This window comes from Polistes fuscatus, unplaced genomic scaffold (genome assembly GCF_010416935.1).
Source record: "Polistes fuscatus isolate 324 unplaced genomic scaffold, CU_Pfus_HIC Scaffold5, whole genome shotgun sequence".
In the NCBI taxonomy this organism is placed as follows: Eukaryota; Metazoa; Arthropoda; class Insecta; order Hymenoptera; family Vespidae; genus Polistes; species Polistes fuscatus.
This window is the reverse complement of record NW_025113129.1, coordinates 8,718,541-8,738,830: the sequence shown is the minus strand read 5'-3', so window position 1 is coordinate 8,738,830 and position 20,290 is coordinate 8,718,541. Positions and strand designations below refer to the sequence as shown.

Genomic DNA, 20,290 nt, shown 5'->3' with positions numbered 1-20,290 from the left:
AGCGCATAAATATGTGCGTAATAAGCATTGTTGAAATAAGTTTAATAGTGACAATCGTTGATATTATAATTCATAGAATATGTTGATATAACTTTCAGTAGGCAGAAGTAGCGCAGCTAAGCATCGTCGGTTGCCGTTTTTGTACTTTTGTCGTTGAAGGACGCTCACTCATTCACTCACGTTCCGTTCGGGTTAGTGCACGGCTAGATGTTTGTATGAAAGCAAGTTGTAAACGCATCGACTTCTTGAAACTTTGATCTTGTCACCTTTCGTTTTTCTTTTAATGTAATTACTCGTATTACTAAAATATCATAACTTCTTCAACTCGATTGAAATGATGGACGAAAATCAAGGTAAGTTTAATCAATTATGATTTTATTTTTATTTATTTATTTATTTATTCTCTTTTTTTCACAAAATCAATGTGTTAAAAAATTATTAACTTTTAATCGTTTTTATTTCAATACTTATTCTTTTATTTTTATTATTGATGTATATATATATAAAAGAAATTGATCAATTTTCAAATTATCATACGTACATTCTTGTCGATTATAAAAATAACTCGAAAACAACGCTAATATGACACGTGTGTAATATGAAAGATAGAATGTTTTTTATGTAGTTACAGAATCTTTCTTTTTTATTTTTCTTGTTTTACAATACTATAAAATTTAGCTAATTAAATCATTGTAATTGAGACTTCTAGTGCATCGTTAAGATACGTTTAAAAATTCGCTTGATCAGTTATGCGTAATTGCATACATGTATGCATGTACACGTATGTTTGTTGCTTTTTATTTATATATGCAAATTTATTTATATATAAAATATATATATATATATATATATATATATATATAGCATATATAATTGTAAATAAGTATTATAAAAATTGTGATCGTAAAAATAATTTTATTTTTATGTTATGCAGTTGAATAATTCGTTATAATGTAAATTAATGAACAGAACTGAATAAAGTAGTATAAAAATATGAAAGTGAAGGTTTAAAAGATGACAAATTTATAGAAAGAACAATAAATAGAATTAATATGACATGTCGTATCCTGTTGAGATATCCTGTCTCGTCAAATACTTCCATGTATAATAAGATAAGATAAGATTTCACTGAAGATATTTTATTAGTTAACAATAAGAAAAGCTTTAGTACGATTGATATTTGCGAACAGTTGTGATTGATTTATCGTGAAATTTATAGTTTAAAATACGTACGTATTTGTTTACCTACATAGATTGAAAATAATCAGAAATTTTAAGATCATTATCAGTTTGATATTCAGTTCAGTTTCTATAAACATATTTGAATAATGCGAAAATATATTTACTCAACATCTATGTATGTACGTTTACGATATTTAAGAGACGAATGATCTAACCTTAAAACTACATAACACCTGTGCCTCTCTACTAATTTAAAACAGTAGCGCCACGCTCGGTATTTCAAGGACATTAACTTTTTGCATTCTTCATTACTTTATATGACCCGCCATTTATAATCTTTCATATTTTCTAAACATGCTACCAGGTAGCTCTAGAATTCTATAAATAATTATTATTATCGTTGATAAGAAAAATTATATTTTAAATACGGTTTATATATTATCTATTGAGTTTGATTTCTCAAGCAAAATTTAATTTATGATTTTATATAATCAATTATAGAATCAGATGTTTCCGCACTGTGCATAGATGTGTCGAAAGCCACTCCAGTTACCGGTCAATTAAACAAAACCGTAAGTTTAAGTTGTCATTATACTTATTATTGTGATTGTTATTATTTATAATATATAAGCACGCAATTATTGTCTTGTTTTGTATTTTATGTGTTATTGTCAATTACGTCCGAGTAATACAGGCATTTTAATTATATTTTATATTGTTTTGTATACAAAAACTTTGTTTATAATATTGCATTTTTATTTTTATTCTCTATTTTGTCTTTTTTTATCTACACATTTTCCATTAAAATTCTGCTTTGTTTGACTACTAACATCTTGTAAAAAATATACTTTATACGTTCAATTTCTATTTATAATAACAACTTTAATTTTTTGATGTACAATTGCATGAAAAATATTTGATGATAGTTTTACTACGTCATTTATTATTTTCTATAACCTATTACTTTGATAGATATTTAGATAAATATAAACACCAACAAGTTTATTTTTCTTTTGCATAATTAATTGCGACGTAATAGTTATCTTTTATTGTTTTTCTTACTTTTCTTTCTTCATAGGAAAATTCCATCGCTAATCTATTGACCTTAATAGCAATATTGTTTTTTAAATGATGTTACCTTGAAAATTAACATATTCTTATATAATATATTCATTTTGCTCTTATTAAACTGCGAAAAATGTTACTGTAATATTTGATATGCATATCGTTGCCTTTTCTTATCTACTTTAAACCTTGACATTCAAGTATTAAAACAGTATTTTTATAGATCTATCGCTCTTTCTTGAAAACTTTCATTCACTTCATAGCAATCTAAAAATATTTTATTATTTATATTTAAATTGCATGTTTTTTTATTTTACTTGTAAGAGAGTTTTATAAATAAAATTTATATAATCCTTAAAAACAGTTTTATCTGTTATTATTCTCAAAAGATTATAATTATTAGTAATTTATATCTCAGATTCTGGATAAACGATATTAAAAAATTTCCTCTCTTACATAATGTAATAATTAATGGAAAAATGTGCAAAATTGAGGAACTTAAATCATTGGTAATACAACTAACCCGATGCATTCTTTATTTATGCCTTAATTTTGTAAGAAATTGTTTGAAACGATTTGATTAAATTATTTAATGAAAAACATTAATTTGTATATCATCTTGATGTTTATTTGTTATTACTAATTAAAAACAATTTGTAATACATCAAGCCTGGTATGTCTCATGTCGTTTTAATTTAATCTATTATTATTTGATTTGATGTGGTAATTTAATCGATGAAATACTGCATGATAATGCATGATTGATTGCACATCTAACTAGTTTCCAGGTATTTCTATGATATGTGATATTTTTTAGTTTTGTTTCGTTCTACCATCCCTGGCTTATCCATTCTTTCTCACTGATTGGTCTTCAAGGATGCAACATATTCTACGTATTGTTTGTGATGCTTATTTATTCCAGCGGTATGGTTATTGGTTTTTCATATTGTTATAGTTTTATAAGGAGAAGGGTCGGTGAAGATAGAACAGTAAAAATTTAATCTCTAAAGTATGTTGCATTATGTTGTCTATCAGAAATGGGCTATCTCAATTACTTGTATAATTCATCGATCATCTAACTGTTATTCCTTTATTTGCTATTGAAAATAAGTTTTAACTATTTTTCTCGATTTCAATTGTATTATAATTTTATAATTATTATAATAATATGGAAATTATTTATATTTTGTAGATTACCAAGTATATACGATAATTTTTATTTTTAATTGTTTCATTAATATCTATACATGTATGTATGTGTGTCCTATGTAAAATTATAAAAGTAATTAATAACGAGTTTCAAACTAATTAGCAATTATAAATGTAAAATATATGTATATAAATATACTTTTAATTATTAATTATTTTGTAAATCTAGTAATGTCCATTTTAGAACGGTGTCATGCATTCATTGTAACCTCTTATTGGTTCCTTTTTATTAATGGGATTTATATTGTAGTTTCAGTTTACTTTCCTTTTTCTTTATATTTCTATGCATGATTCTTGTCAAAAATTTTTTATTAGATTTTATATTAGAATGGAAAATGTATTGTTTTTAATTGAGCTTAATTATTGCTTTTAGAAAGAAGAAAATGAAATTGATCCTAAATCAGGTAGATGGACTACTTTATTGGTCTTGGCAGGAGTTACGTGTTGTTTGGGTTCCGCACTACCCGCAGGATATAACTTAGGTGTATTAAACAATCCTGCAGATGTCAGTATTATAACAATTATTTAACTTAATAGACTGTTTATAATAAATTAAAATTATAATTTGAATTATTATTGAAATCATAAGATATTAATCATTATTTTTGTATTTTAGTTAATCAGAAACTTTTGTAATCAAAGTATTATTGAAAGGTATGACATACAATTAACTCACAATGAAATAATGATACTATGGGCTACAATAGTATCAGTTTTTTTAATTGGCGGAGTGACTGGCTCATTGGTAGCAAGTTGGTTTGCGGATAAATTTGGAAGAAAAGGAGCATTAATGACTGGAAACATTTTTGGAATTTTAGGTGCTATCCTCTTCCTTCTTGTACCAGCATTAAATTCTGTTGAATTGTTACTTGCAGGTCGACTAATTGTTGGTAAGAATAATTTACACACAATGTATTTAGAAATATATTTAAAAGTCCATTAAATATATTTTATTACATCAGGTCTGTCGGGAGGATTAGCTACAAGTTTATTACCAATGTATATGACAGAAATAGCACCTCTTAAATTAAGAGGTGCTGTCGGAGTATTATGTCAATTAGGTATTACGAGCGGCGTATTTCTTGCACAAATTGTAGGACTTGATACAGTGTTGGGTACTGAAGAAAATTGGCATATCATGTTAGCAGCAGTTGCAATTTTATGTGCAATTGCTTTACTCATTACTTTCATACTGCCAGAAAGTCCCAAATATTTATACATTATTAAGGAACAACAAAGTAAAGCTCTTAAAGGTTAGCAATTTAACTTTTTTGTTAAAATTAACAACAAATAAATCTCAATTATAAATTAGTAACATAAAATTGTATTACAGAGTTAAGTCGTTTACGTAATATGGATATAATGTTATTACAAAACGAAGTTGCTGGTTTACAACATGAATTCATGACCAGATCGTCTGCAGATACTTGGACGATAGGTCGTATATTTAGAGAACCTACTGTTAGATTACCTCTATTCCTAGTATGCTCTCTTCAATTTGGCCAGCAACTGACTGGTATAAGCGCAGTATTCTACTACTCAAATTCGATATTTAAGGATGCAGAATTAGGAAGTACTGGATCACAATATGCTACTCTTGGAACTGGACTAGCTAATATCGCTATGGCTGTGATATCTGTTCCTGTTATGTCGTTATTCCATAGACGGATTGTTTTATTAAGTAGTTGTTATTTATGTATTGGATGCCTAATCGTTTTATGTGTTTCCATAGTTTTAATTGTAAGTTTCTCGTAAAACTGTTTACACCTTTATAGAAAAAAAAGAAAGTAGATTTCTAATGTTTTTTTGATTGTTACAGCATACAGTTTCATTTATGCCATGGGTGTGCATAGTGGCAGTAATTGCTTATGTCATTTTTTATGGTATTGGCCTTGGTCCAATTCCTTTCTTTATTGGATCAGAATTGTTTGATGTTGGACCCAGACCTATTGCAATGTCTCTTGGAAGTGTTTGCAATTGGGGTGGTAATTTTTTAGTTGGAATGTTATTTCCAACGATGCTAGAATTAATTGGCCCTTACACCTTCTTAATCTTTACAGCATGTATTTTACTTCTAGCACTATTTGTCGGGTACATTGATAACATTTTATCATTTACAATATTATTACTCTAACAAAAGTAAATATTTCTTTTATTTTAATTAAATTTGTTTTAATTACTTTTAGTTTTTATTTGCCAGAAACACGTGGCAGAAGCACTATGGAAGTTGCAGCATCCATTACTCAAGGATTGCGATCAAGACCAAATGCAAAGTCTGTGACTTAAATAACATATTTCTAAGGTATTTAAAAGTGATGATTAATAAAAAAAAACTCACTTATGGTATAAAAACTTTATTCCGTAGTCAATAATTTTTCGGAAAAAATTGAATGTTATAAAAAGTAAGCATAAAAGCAGCAGCAGTTGCAGGATTGTGATTTGCTTAATGTTTTACATCATTTTTGAAAGGAACATTATTTTATACGCTAACTGTATAATTTTTTGACGAAGAAATGAATTTATTTTAACTATTATATATATTTACATAAACAAATATACACAATCTACATTTCCATTAGATAGAACGCAATGGATTTTTTATATATATAAAGATTAATACGTTTTATGTTCTTATATCATCGTATAATTGATCTAATTTTTTATAGAATACTAAACATAAAACTGTGTGCGGTGCTATTCTCATCCACGTTGGGAAAGTTCCTTTGTATAAGCCATATAAACCTTCTGTTCGCCAAATTTTAACTAAAGCGTCAAAGAGCCCATTATAGAGAGTACCTTTACCATCTTTTGTTGCTTCTGTATACATACAATAATATTCAAGAATGATCAACCATCATTATAATAGAATGAAAAGACATACATCTACATGAGCACTTACTTTGATTATATAACCTTGTGGCCAATACATCAAAAGGTTGCATAGTAACGGCTACACACGATCCACCGATTAACGAGGAAACGAATGTTGAAGTTATAGGATAGTTTGTAAGTATCTGAACAAATGAAACAAAAGTTGTATTTGAGACAAATTTATCACATGATCGTCTACTTACATTCAAAGATTCTAACCAATCCGAAACCAAACCGAACGTAGTCAATTGCGTAGACGATCCAACAAATAATCTTGGTATATTGGCATACCAGCCACGATATACCGCAGCGATACCACCTTGTTTCCAAAGTTTTTTAAATGCCGACCACGTTCCAGTATGATTGTGTTGATGACCAACAGCAATAGATTGCGCAGATTGAGCTTGTATTTGTGTCTTGACCTAATATTCAGATTTTGATTGATTAAAATAAATTCGTCTTAAACGTATCTAAGAACAACAACTTAGTGTTATGATGAATTCGTATGAGAATAAAAAGAAGATTTCAATTGGAAGCAATCGTGATCGCTAAATGATTAGTTCTTATTATTGGTCATCAACTAACTTTAGTATGATAAGCGTAGAAATATAGGAGCTGAATTTTGCACATATTTCCAATTATATTACCAAATAGAATGGGCTACCGAGAACACCCCCTAAGCAACCAGCCAATCCTGTGACGAGCACAGTTTTCAGGATATCCGTATTTCCTTTACTGTCTTGTATGAAACCATACTTTTTAGCACTGTTATATACACCTAATCGTATACCGTTGAGAACGACCTGAAAATATAACGCTGATGCAATACCAGATTGTAAAGCAAATATTCCTTCGTGTTTGGCTATCAAATAAGCAGCGTGAAATGTATTTTTATATATCTTTCTGTAAGCTCCTCTAGCTTCGAGTTCTCCTTGGAGTTGCAATCGTATTTTAATAACGTCTGCTGGATTAGTAAATAGTCCAGCGCCTGCAGCCGCTACCGCTCCTATGACAAATTCCGCTCCAAGTCTAGAAAAAGAAACGTAATAAATTAACTAAAGCCTAAATTATTATTCGTAAAAAAGAAAAAATAGTAAAAAGGCGAATAAATTAAATTCAAACGATTGAGAACGAGCGCATTCGAACGTGACCAATGAAACACTAACTATTTTTCGCGTACTCTTCATCGATTGGTCGACATACAAATTCGATACTAAATCGAATAGACGATAATAATATCGAATCGTGAACGAAATTACACTTTCTTATTGCATAACACCGGCGTAAGTTTTCGAATGAATAAGAAAGACACGCGAGTTTTAATACTACTCTTGATTATGAAACCTACAAAACGTGAAAAAGTTTTATGTTTTTAAAATCACTTACGGTTTTTCTTTTTCCATAATCGATACAGTGAGATTTTCGGCGGTAGCCATGTTGAAAAATATAAATCAAGTTCACTGGGACACGAAATTGACGACGACGAGCTTAGTGTGTCAAGATATGTGTAACACCAAACGCACACATTCAAAATGGAAACTAATACGGAGAATGACTAAAAGAAAAAATATTTAGATGACGAACTAAATCAAATTCTATGTGTTATACCTACTTATTACTGCAGTCACTGAACTTCATCGCGCAGCGTTTCATCATCTTTACGTCATTCTCTTACTAGATATTTGATATTTATTTACATTAGACAATCACTTTAGGAAGTAAATTTATTACTGTTCTTTATCTGTAAGCATATTTACTTATCTTCAATATTTTATGATATATCACCTAATAGTCGTTTCGTTTATATTATTCTTTTGTATATTTTTCTTTTATTTTTTTTTTAGAAATTTTCATATTAACAAAAATATTTTTTATTTATATCTATTGCTTAATTATACAAATGAGCTTAAGTTGATTAACTGAGTTATTTAGAATTTGGAAGGTCTTATAATTTCATAATAATAGGACACATGCATATATATATATATTATATATGTTCAGTGTCTATGCAATTATAAATTTTAATTCATTTGATATCTATCTAATCTGAAGATATCGTTTAACTGTTTGAATACTAACGTGTAATCTTACTTCACTTTTGTTTAACTTAACACATTGACAGCCGGCGACCTAAGAGACATTTAAAGCCTGAGCGCCGGCAACGTATCGGCCACTTAAATCCCAAACGTCGGCAATATTCGCTTGTTTCTGATCACTGAATAGCTCAGAGATCCGCGTTTTCGCGGGGCCAGCTGTCAATGTGTAAAGAATCTGACGAAATTTCTTTTACGTTTGAGTAAAATTGTTATCTATTTTTATTTTTATAAGTTAATATATTTTAAATTAACATTTTTATGTACATGTTTTTATAATTAAAAAGAAAAAATATGCTATAAATTTATCGTACGTACTTCTTTGAAATATCGAAAAATAGTCGATCGAAGCATAAAAAAAAACATAATCGGTTAAAAAGAAAAAATGTAAACAAAAAGAATTTAATTATTTTTCTCGAAAATATATATTTGTCTTCATGCTTTCATGGGAATAATTTTAAAAAATATACACGTGGTCTCAAAACGATTTTATCTTCGATCGTCACATTTTCTTTTCTTTTTTCGAACAAAAATTATCATTTCGAAACAATCAAAAATTTTAATCTAGCGAAAATTGATCGTTCGATTAATAAATCGATCGTTAATTGATCAGCAAAACTCGATGACGTGTAATATCGTTACATTCTTACGATAAATCAAATTTGAAAAATAGAAATTTTATTTCTCTTCTTCTTCTTCTTTTTCTTCTTCTTCTACGATTGATTATCTGTATTTTTTATTTTTTGGTCATCTTTTATTAAGAATATTTTACGATATGCTATATATATTCATACTGATTACAACTTTGATATATAATACGAATAATGTGCGACAAAATTACATTTAATAGGATTAAAACGATACGAAAGCTCCGTTTAATACTAAACTAATCACATTTGCAAATCTAAAATAAAATTAAAAAAAAAAGAAATAAAATAAAAATGACGAACGGATTGTCACGATTGTTGTTCAGCGTTGACATGAATATAATATTACATGTGTGCAATTGCATGTATTATCCGCTTATACTGTATTTTACATCCTTTCAAACCGTTTTATTTTGTTTTTAATTTTTAAACACACTTTCTGTGCAATACATGAATACTCCAACGAAAAAAATAATATAGTTTGAAAGGGTGAATTAAAATATACATAAGTTTGTCGAGACACAATGCAAATATACAATTTATAGTAAAGTAATAAAATATTCGTGAAAAGCGTGGGTTGGTATTGAAGAGGAAAACAAGATTTTATTATGCACTTTTTAAAATAATATAAATTAAAATATACTCGTGTGTGCATTTTTTTTAACGTGACGACGAAAAAAAAAAATAAAATTCACAAAATTGTTTACGTTATTTTCTTTGGTCTCGTGTCGAACGTCTAGAAATTTTCTTATATAAATCTAAGAAAATTGAATGTGCGCGTCCTTAGAATAGAAACGCTGCATTTGTTGCTGTATATATGTATATCTACATATTATATATATATATATATATATATATATATATATATATATATATATATATATGCATATATGTATGTATATACGTATAAGTAAAACAAGATTTCGGCATTGGAAGTTTACAATACCCGTAAAATACATAGCTCGTGCTATGTACAAGTATTTTGCTATTTAAATTTAATGATAAAAACTTACATGTTTGTTAATATTCAGTCGCGTAGCTTCATTGTTTCATTACCCTTTTACATTTTTATTTATGTGTATATTTATATATGTAAAACGAGATTACGTAAAAATACTTTTTAATTTATCACGATTCGTGCATATGTTTGTATTAAAATATAACAATAAGGTTGGGCGGAAGAGGGGATGTTATCGCTTAACGTTTAAAATATTAAACATCTTCTTCGATTTCGAATGCGATAAAATTGGGGTTGAAGTAGAAAAACAAAAAGATCTTATTATATCAAAATAAAAAATTATTTTTTATTTCAATTCTTGCAAGAGAGAGAATTAAAAGAATTGTGTTTTTTGCTATCTTCCATAGAAAAGAAAAAAGATGTTTGTGGTAAAAACGTTAGGATAAATCATCCCTTTACGTATATTAATTATATGCAACGAATTTACCTAAAACGTTGTTCCACGATCATCATGTGTATATATACACATTTTATATATATACAACAGACCTGCCCAATCATAAATTTAAGAAATCACCTTACTCTTATCTCATTTCTATTTGATCTTTACATATCATACTAATATTTTCTTTTCTTTTATTCACTCTAAACATCTTTCTAAGTACTTTCGCAGAATATCACGTGACTTATAATAATTATCATTTAAAGGAATGCTAATTATATATGTATAAGGCATACTTTGTTAATCATCGACGTTCTCTGCGCGCATAAACTGAAACAAAATGAATTCAATCGTTGTACGCGTTAGGGAAACGCGCGACGATTTAAAACGTTCTTTTAAAACTCATCATCAAAATATTTCTTGATAAATAAATTTAAATCCTATTTTAATTCAGCAATTCACCTAAGAATATAGTTGAGTGATTTATTCGAATAATTAGAATACTCGTATCTTGGCAAGACACGATTTCGAATTTTTTGAATAATTCTAACCATTATTGCTGTGCTTATTACCAAAGAATATTCATTATCTTACTAATCATCATAATCGATGAATATTCATTAAAATTATATTATGTTAACAACGCAATGAATAATTGAAAGAATGTTAGTTAATCATATATATTAGATGTTGTAATTAATTCGGTGCCCTGATATTAAATTCATTGCATCAAAATCGCTATCTTTTTTCGTCAAGGAATTCAGCAGTTGCTTGAAAAATGGACAAGAGTCATCGAAAATAATGGAGACTATTTCGAAGAATAACAAATGTATGATAACTTTATAAATAAATACTAAATTTGTTAAAAAAGCACAGAATTAAATGCTACATCTAATATATATATATTTGTAATATATAATTATAATATATTGATAAAAAAAATCATTAAACTAAAATCGTGCGTAGAAATTTAGTAGGAACTCCTCCTCGCATAAAATATATTTATTCGCCAAGTTTAATAAGCTCGCGAAAAATGGCTAATGAACGATTAAAGCCAAATGTCGGAAGTCTTGATATAATATTATCGACTGAGCAGACCTGCTTGTGTAGATTTCGCATAAATTGTATATATATGTTTATGAATTTATGAATGAATAAGTATGTAAGTATATATTATATATATATATATATATATATATAATATATATATATAATGCGTGTGTAACATAGATGTATTATGAAGAATATAGTCATCGATTACCGTTAGGTACATTTGCCGAAATTGTTTGATGTAGATCGTCCGAAGATAAAAATTAATAGAAAAGAAATGAGTCTGTTTGTTAAGGGCGTTAATGTCATCATCATCATCATCATCATCGTCAATGATGGGCAGCCAGCTGCCAATATACAATGTGTCGCTTAAACGCCTCTATCTATTTCTTTTTTTTCTCTTTCATTTTGTCTTTTATTCTGAGTCTGTCTGTTTATCATTAACGATCGTAGAGCAGTTAGGATTGCTTGCTGCACTATAAAATGGTCGTTATCACGTGCGTAGAACTTTTCCTTTTCTTCTGAATCGTTCTTCCAAATATCCTGGGATCTGAAAATAGTTTTACATCGGGGATTACAGGGCGTTATCTCGGTCGGGGTTATACATAAGATCAATGGAACATCGTTTAAGTATGTATGTTTATGGTTCCAAATAAACAATTTTCTTCTAATAGGAAAAATAGCCCAAGTTATCACTTTGTTATCAATTACTTTATCGTAAATTACTCTTAAACTTTAGAATACTTAGATATAATAAACTAGATTAAAACAAGACTAGTGATAATGAAGATCGTAGATAATAGTATCGTTAACAAAATATTTTCTGATGCAATGAATATTAAAATAAAAAAAAAGACGCGAACTCTTCGATGGCATCGTTGACATCGTCGTTGAAAGTTGAGCTACATGCATCGTGCAAATTAAAAAAAAAACAAAAATCAAGAAAATGTATAGACAAATCGGTGACACATCATTATTATTTCGTATTGAGCGAGGCTCCTCTACGTCACTTTTCAAGCTTTTCTTAGCCATTCTATATTCGAAGCAAAGCGCTCTATGTGGCATTTATTTAAAGTATAGAAACGTTATTATCGTGACATCGAGTCACTAGAGATATCAATGTTCTAGGAAAAGTTTCTACGCTTTTTCTTGCAATAAATGATGCTCGATGATCTTAAAAAATGTAATGCTATTTGATTATGTCATTTGCGGATAAATATAACGCTAGAAAAGAGAAAGTATGAAACTGCACCGAATACTTCGATATACGTAAGTGTACGTTCTTAATGATGGATAAAATATAGGTGAGGTGGGGTCGGAAGGTTAGAGTTTAATCAAATTTGTTGGAGTTTGATGAGGGTTTAAGAGAAGGGGTGCAAAGGGATCATCACATACTACTTATTTGATAAAACAATCATTATCTTTGGATATATTTTACATTAGTGTAGAGTACAATCGTAAGAAATATATATGTACGATCACAATAAAACGCTTAAGCCCTAAAAAGTACACCATTTAAATCGAATAAAATGCATGCGACGAGAAAGAGTTTAGTTTATAAAAAATAAAAAAAGCCATTCGAATATCAGAAAGGATATCGGGCTTGAAGGATTTAAAAAACAAAAATATAGAAAAAGAGAAAAATAAACAAAAAAGGGTTCGGGGGAGGGGCATGGACGATCTCCAGCGTAGGGTTTCCAATCAGAAACAAATAAACCGTTCTGTATCGCTACTGCTAAACAGTCAGGTAGGCAGTCTGGGAATATTAAAACATAAGCAATGTAAAAAAGATTTATATTATATACATATTATGTATATATGTATATATATATAAATATATAAATATATGTATACTAAATGTTGTTTTTATTGGTGCAGTATCAAAAAAGATAGGAAAAAAACACGTAGGAAAAAAGAAAATATCATAGCGAGCAAATATTATAAGGTTTCGCAAGTAACTTATTGTTAGAATTGTATCGTTTTATCGATTACGAAGATCAAAGCATCTGATGCTTCTTTCACTTTCTCTCTAATTCTTTCTCTCTCACACACACATACACACACCCACGCAAACAAAACATTCGTTACAATTGTATGATCGGGTCTACCTTTGGTTTTGGCCGATGAGTATCCACTGCATCGATTGGAAGTCGTATGTGTTCCACTTTACAACCATATGCAACGGGTGTTAATTTAATGATGGTATGCAATGGTACCTGAAGATACGGTAGTTCCTCTGTAATCAATGGAACAACACCCATTACCCCTTCGATTTTTGAAAAAGAAAAAAAAAGAAATTTTTTAATATGAACATTTGTAAAATGCATTGCGAAAATAAGTATTTATATAACGGCGCAAGAGATACGATGTATTTTTGTAAATCACTTCTAACGAGACGTAGTAAAATTACATAAACCAGATTATTCATTGATTTATTCTATTTTGTCGTATTACTCAACTGTATTATACTTGTCAAGGATCGGAGGTCAAAGTTATTACAAAAAAAAAAAACAAAAGAAGCAGACATTATTTTGTTAAACAAGTATTACGCAATCCAATTGCGCATTTGCGAACAAAACAAGCAAATGGAGATAGTTAAAATTGCTTAGCTAACGATTTTTATTATTACACATAATGAGTGTTAATTGATCTTCCAAAAGCGTTAAAAGACTACAAGTGCAATAAAGAAAAAAATCGAGTGAAAATAAGAAAAAAAAAACAAATAAAAAAAAAAATTTTTTTTTGAATAAAGAAAATCGTACCTGCACTCTTGTCCAAGAAATAAGCTAGGAGACAACGTAGCACCGCTTGATGACTGACGACTAAAACATTACCCTGCCTTTCCAATTCCATTATAACAGGTTCTAACCGTGCTACCAAATCCTCATAGCTCTCACCTCGTGGATAACGATAGGAGAATTTATTTTGATCCCTTGCAGCAAAATCTGTTGGATATTTATCGGCTATCTCCTCGTAGGTCATCTCTTCGCAAATTCCCTGATTAAGTTGATTAGGTGGTAGGTTGGTAGAGAAAGAGAGATAGTGAACAGGTATAGAAAACAAAAAAAGAAAAAGGAATGATAAGCAAATGGCATAAATTTCAACGACTATTTTCTTCACATAACATTATTATTAATAATAATAATAATAATAATAATAGCGAAGAAAAAGTTGGATAGAATAATACGGAATCGTCTGAGCGATACCAAATGATTATACGTCCTGAACATACGGCATCAATCTCATTGAGAGCCTTCCATCTTTCCTGCGGTGCTTGCACGTCCGCTACCGTCTGTATAGTCCTTTTCAACCAGCTCGTCCATACTCTAAGACCCTGTATATAAAAGTTTAGAGCATCGCATATGAGATGAGGAATCCTCCTTAGGATTTAAAGTTAGAAAAGGAAATGTCACGGATACGAGTTGACTTTGACTTCCGATAGTCCCCCTCCCACCATTCAATCTACTGCTAGATTAATATTATTATAATTATTTCTCTGTGAATAACACATACATGAGTAAAAAACTTTTCTTTAGATATACTTTCTCTTATTCTTCGCGAAAAATAATATTATTCGAATTTTTAACTAATCTATACCCACCAACTTGTAATTGTATTTGAGATCCAATAAAAAAAAATAGAAAAAATAAAAAAAAAAAAGAAAAGAAATTCTTTAAACGTGTGTATGGCAATTCGATCGAAGTGTCGCTCAGAGTGACTTTAAAAAGACATGATGAGTTGAATGTTGGAATAACATAGACCTGAATATCCTGACTGGTAATGTAGGTAGCTAATGCCCTGGCGTACTCCCGACCTCTTTCACTAAGATCCGAGTCACCTCCTATTCTACCTTCCAGATTCATCATACTCTCGCCATGCCTGGTTAGATATATCGTACGTGGTACAATATGTATATTCATCAAATAGTAGACGATTCTGCTCTGTATGTGCCCCTCGTGTTTATGAACTATTACTTTTTCCCCGGTGTTATAGATTTTCATGAAAGACAGATCGTTCTCGTAATCTTCGTCCAATGGTTGATATCTTTCCCTATAGTGTTCGATCCGCAATATAAAGTCGGCCAATACTTCTTCCTTATTCATATTAGCATAATCCGGGCTGCTAACTTTGACCTAACGAACATGAATACATAATATACTGACTGAGAGAGGTAAGAGATAGAAAAGAATTGTAATAGATTAGAGAAAATGTCGTTTGTAAATTAGGTAGAAGAGTTATATCTTATCTTTGATCCTTTTTTATTACTATAATACTATCGTTTATGACACTTATATAGTTTTTTATTCTTTCCTGTTCAAACGAAAGGCAATTTATCGACCGCTAGAGTAATGATATCTCTACGTATTGTATTAGTAATTCAATACGGTTATATATTGTAAATTAATTGGAAAAAGAACAATTGTGTATTTCCTTTACCTCCATGATATTTTGCTCAACTATTTCAGGATCGTTGCAAACGGATTCGACGAAAAATAATTTGTAATCCATTTTTGTGACAACGATGTCGTGGATCATTCTACGCCGATCCACGGTAGAATTGGTGGCATCGAAAACAGCAACCTCGCCGTCACCACTCTCCAGCCAACGACAAACGTCGTTCAATGCGTCCACAGCACATTGGGTCCGTATTGCCATAGCTTTGATATTATCCGCACGGAAAAATTCGTGACATTGATAGGCAGTAGTGGCATGCCTTCTATACTCCCCAAGATTGAAGACCTTCGTGCTTATTCCAATCCAATTGAGATACCTGCAGAGCTTCTTTGAAATGTAGGTCTTGCCACGAGCTGGCAAACCCACCATAGCTATTACATGTGGTTTGTTCACAAAATTAGCTCGTTCCCCTAGAAAAAAAAAAGATCAAACGAAGAAAATAAATGGAATCTTTCGATGTCAATTATAATTGTACTTTTATGATCATCTTTATGATATAAATGTTGATCTTGAGTCATTTAGAAAAAGAAACAAAAATTTATATATTTTATACAAAAATCAATTTGTCCTTTTTTTATCTTTTTACGACATGTTATATATGTGTGTGTGTGTCCGCGCGCGCGCGTGTATGTGTGTAAGTTCGTGAGTCAACAAAACGAGAGATATAAATTTTCCGAAGCTCATTGCGGTCAAGCGAGAAGTCAATGTTATCATATTTAATATATATGGCTCATTGCATCTCGAGCTACGCTAATATAATTTATTGTTTGAGGTCTGTTCGTATTACGAAGAGACTGCAAAATATGTGTGTATATATATATTTAGTTCAATGGAGACATTTTTTATTTTATGTTTTTATTATTTGTTTTTTTCTCTGCTATGAAATGCAGACGATCTTATATCACGAGTTTATCTCATATTACTCGTGTCCAGAGGATTATGAAGGAAATATCTCCTTTAGAAATCTGTTAGCATAATTTGTTTTTATAAGTTATCGCGATACTTGTCACAATCTACAAGGCAAATGTTTGCGAAGATATCGTCGACAAATTTACAAGCAGTACTGTATTTTACAGTAATATTAACATTTATACGAAGAAATTATAATTAATAACGAAGAAATTTGCAAATTGGATTCCTAGAATAACAAACAATTATTTATTTTCCATTTTGTTACAATATGATAAGAGCTGATTAACACGTTAACTGCCGCGTGCTTTTCACATGATTTGTCTGCCACGCCTACACGAATTTTCTATTATGGGATGCATATTTTGTTGAAATTTTGTTTACAATTGATAAATGCCGTTGTATAATTGTCTTTTGTCTATTTTTTATGATGAGGTCGAGGTGCTGTAGGCCATTTATGATATTTGCTCCTAAATACGGAAAAGATTGAGGAATTTATAGCAACGAATAATTTCTGACCGTGACGATTGATTTTATTTACAGAAGACTTATACAAAAACCGATTTGATCGAGTTCCACAAAAAATATATTATATTTACTCAGTTTATAATAGTCACAAACCCCTTCGAAGAACCTCCAACAGATTGTTTAATATTTTCTTAAAATTTTTCTATTTTATATTTTCTTCGAAATTTTATCTCTGTTTGCAAGAATCTGAAATTAGATAGTTTACAACAAATACTTACGTTGTAAATTCAATTATGTTATAGAAACAAGTAACTCGGAAAAATATTTCCATTCTCAATTTTAGGATGAAGTTAGCAGAGTATTTATTACAATGTTCTGATGTTGAAGATTGCATTTTATCAAGCAATTACGTACAGAAAAGGCATAATCACGAATTAAAAAAAGAATCGGGAAGTGATGACTGTTTTTGTTCACATTTTCTTTGTCTACCGTGTCTAATCGTAACTCATCGAAGTGTACCCAAATAAAATATACATTTTCTTTGTAAAAAAAAATTATTTTTACATGCTCTGTATGTCATAAATTTCTTCAAACCCTTATAAAAACAATGGTATTATTTAAAAATTTATTAGAATCGATATTTATTCTAATTATGTATTTTTACTAACGGTCGTCTTGAGGTCACCGGTGATCTACACGGCAGTCAACGTGTTAAAGTAGCGTATAATGTCTTAAAGATATTTAACCAAATGTATTTTGTTTCATTGGAAAAATAATTTCTATTTAATTATAGGCTGAGAGAGAGAGAGAGAGAGAGGGAGAGAGATTAGATAAAGCAAAAAATGTAAATCATTAAGAGACTACAATATCGAATATCAAAATTCTTATCGATAATAATAATCGTTTGAAAGTAATCTTCCATTCTAATGAACAATGATAATATGTATATCACAATATCAATAATTAACAAATACCATATATCTACCTATTGGTAATGATAAATAAATTGATAAACCAATATTGATAGAATTAAATATCTTATTGTTGACGTAATATATATATATATACTAGATATATTTAAAAAATATTTAAGATAGAGATCGAAATCGAGAAAAACGCGATACATACGTATATAAAATACTAATAGTACATATAAAACCATTCATTTTTTTACAAATAATTTAATATTTCTAACTTTTAAAAACGTAAAAGAATACTGCATTTTGACAAGAACGATGTTCGACAATATTCGACAATATTCGACAATATTCGTAAATCGTTCGTAAATCGTTCGTAAAAATTCACCAATTTCCGGCTTTCTTTTAAAACAAGAAATTCGAAAAGTATATATACGTAATAAGTAAATACTTCAAACATTTAAACGGTAAATCAAAATAAAATTAGTTGAAATAAGATGAATTTACGAGCAACGATAGGGTAGAAAGAAAATATAAAACATAATTTGCTGGTCGAAATGACGACGAGCACGTGGCGCGAAAGCGCGTCTATTTTAAACGCAACTTCTTCGCTTCTCGTCTCGTAACTTTAATAAACGAAATGAGAGAGGCGAATTCGATCGAATTTTCGTAGATCGTGCCAACGATTCTTATTTGATCCCCCCTCTAACCCGATCGTCCCTTGTTACTTCACTATCCTTTATTTTTCATCTCTATCTCTATCTCTCTCTCTCGCCCTCATACTTCCTGTTTTTCTCTCCATCTCGCTCACTCTTTCTCTCTGGCCACCACGCTTCAATACTTTTATTATTCTCTCTACGACACTATTTACGTATATATTCAAGTATACGTTCTTCATACACGATTTATGTATACAACAATCGTAAGTATTATTTCATTCTATCCTTGCGTATTTGCGTCTTAAAAGTCTCATTATTTCATTTTAACGATAATCTCGTTAAATGTGCGCGCTCCCTTAACGCGTATATTGATTTTATTTTCTTGTCAAAAAGAATCGAATGAAATCAAAATAAATAATAAATTATAAACGAAAATAGAAAGAGAATGGGGGGAGAGACAACAGAAAAAGTGTATGAATATGAACGAACGTGTATAAACGTTTTGCAGGTTATGTTTCCCGTGAAAGAGGTAAGATTGAACTGTCAAAGCAAAAAAGAAGTTAGGAAAAAGTGGATAGAGAAAAAATCTTCCGAAGGAAGAGAAAGATAGGTAAGAGTATGAGAAAAAGAGCAGATCAAGAAAACACGTTTTTGCGTGATTGATTGAAGAAAGAAATATTGTTTTGTACGACAGATATTTTGTAATTAAGAGAGAAAGATTTCTCTGTAAATAAGAACTAATAATAAAAAAGCGGCATACCTCGAATTGGAAAAGGTTTCGTTTGTATCGTGTCCGACGTTGGTGGTGTATAGTGCATCTCAATTTTCGGATCGGTCATCTTAGAATTCCAAAGTTTCCTACCTCACGAACCGTAAACGTTTTTCGAACGAAGAAACCGTACTACTACTGAGTTCGTCCGTCCGGTTGCGCGGTACAAAACGGTGTTGAATAGAAACTGAAACACGGGTAGAGAGATGGACAATGAAAGAAAGAGAGGGAAAGAGAATAAGTGAGGAAGAGAGGGTGACTAGTAAGAGAATGAGGGTGGAGGGGAGAGAAAAAGTTCAGGGTTGAAGAACTGTCACATCAACTACTGATTACCATATCAATCATTTTCGTACTGTATTACATTTCGATTTAATGTATACTTTTCCGTGTTTTTCCAAAGTATCGAAGTATCATCTTCTTTATTTTCTTATCAAGTGACTTTGACTCAAAGATATCCGATTATTCGAAATCTGTATCGTCTTCCTTACCGACCAATCAATGTAAAAATATGTATGGAAAATGTGCATATCTAATGGAAAATTAAATATAATAAAAACATAATGTGGAGTGTGTGTACTTTGTTCGGAATGAAACAA

The 20,290-nt window shown here is 29.9% G+C and overlaps 3 protein-coding genes and 1 long non-coding RNA gene across 8 annotated transcripts; 2 read left to right on the top strand and 2 right to left on the bottom strand.

The window, feature by feature from the left end:
- Nucleotides 1-10: 10 nt before the first annotated feature.
- LOC122522176 (solute carrier family 2, facilitated glucose transporter member 1-like) lies at nt 11-6,506 on the top strand. 3 transcript variants are annotated; one of them, XM_043643005.1, is made up of 9 exons: nt 11-353; nt 1,684-1,754; nt 3,830-3,961; nt 4,073-4,346; nt 4,419-4,709; nt 4,790-5,196; nt 5,276-5,547; nt 5,643-5,758; nt 6,123-6,506. In XM_043643005.1, exons 1-8 carry the CDS (start codon nt 335-337, stop codon nt 5,740-5,742), a joined length of 1,566 nt encoding a protein of 521 aa, XP_043498940.1. In that variant the 5' UTR covers nt 11-334; the 3' UTR covers nt 5,743-5,758; nt 6,123-6,506. The 3 variants fall into 3 exon arrangements, with proteins under 3 accessions (XP_043498940.1, XP_043498941.1, XP_043498942.1); XM_043643006.1 differs by lacking the exon at nt 11-353 and adding an exon at nt 1,444-1,546; XM_043643007.1 differs by lacking the exon at nt 11-353 and adding an exon at nt 3,065-3,171 and having other exon boundaries at nt 1,608-1,754.
- LOC122522177 (solute carrier family 25 member 35-like) lies at nt 5,798-7,805 on the bottom strand. Its single transcript, XM_043643009.1, has 5 exons — nt 7,714-7,805; nt 6,975-7,356; nt 6,531-6,749; nt 6,356-6,470; nt 5,798-6,273 (listed from the first exon to the last, which is right to left on the bottom strand). The coding sequence occupies exons 1-5, from the start codon at nt 7,761-7,763 to the stop codon at nt 6,080-6,082; spliced, it is 960 nt and encodes a 319-aa protein (XP_043498944.1). The 5' UTR covers nt 7,764-7,805; the 3' UTR covers nt 5,798-6,079.
- Nucleotides 7,806-9,644: 1,839 nt separating this feature from the next.
- On the bottom strand, nt 9,645-19,796 carry LOC122522173 (6-phosphofructo-2-kinase/fructose-2,6-bisphosphatase). 3 transcript variants are annotated; one of them, XM_043643002.1, is made up of 7 exons: nt 19,686-19,796; nt 15,955-16,382; nt 15,279-15,650; nt 14,750-14,851; nt 14,280-14,514; nt 13,626-13,783; nt 9,645-12,067 (listed from the first exon to the last, which is right to left on the bottom strand). In XM_043643002.1, the coding sequence occupies exons 1-7, from the start codon at nt 19,762-19,764 to the stop codon at nt 12,011-12,013; spliced, it is 1,431 nt and encodes a 476-aa protein (XP_043498937.1). In that variant the 5' UTR covers nt 19,765-19,796; the 3' UTR covers nt 9,645-12,010. The 3 variants fall into 3 exon arrangements, with proteins under 3 accessions (XP_043498937.1, XP_043498938.1, XP_043498939.1); XM_043643003.1 differs by having other exon boundaries at nt 13,626-13,753; XM_043643004.1 differs by lacking the exon at nt 9,645-12,067 and adding an exon at nt 12,938-13,273.
- LOC122522175 lies at nt 19,087-19,495 on the top strand. Its single transcript, XR_006304999.1, has 2 exons — nt 19,087-19,188; nt 19,434-19,495. It is a non-coding gene; the product is annotated as an uncharacterized LOC122522175 (long non-coding RNA).
- Nucleotides 19,797-20,290: the final 494 nt, after the last annotated feature.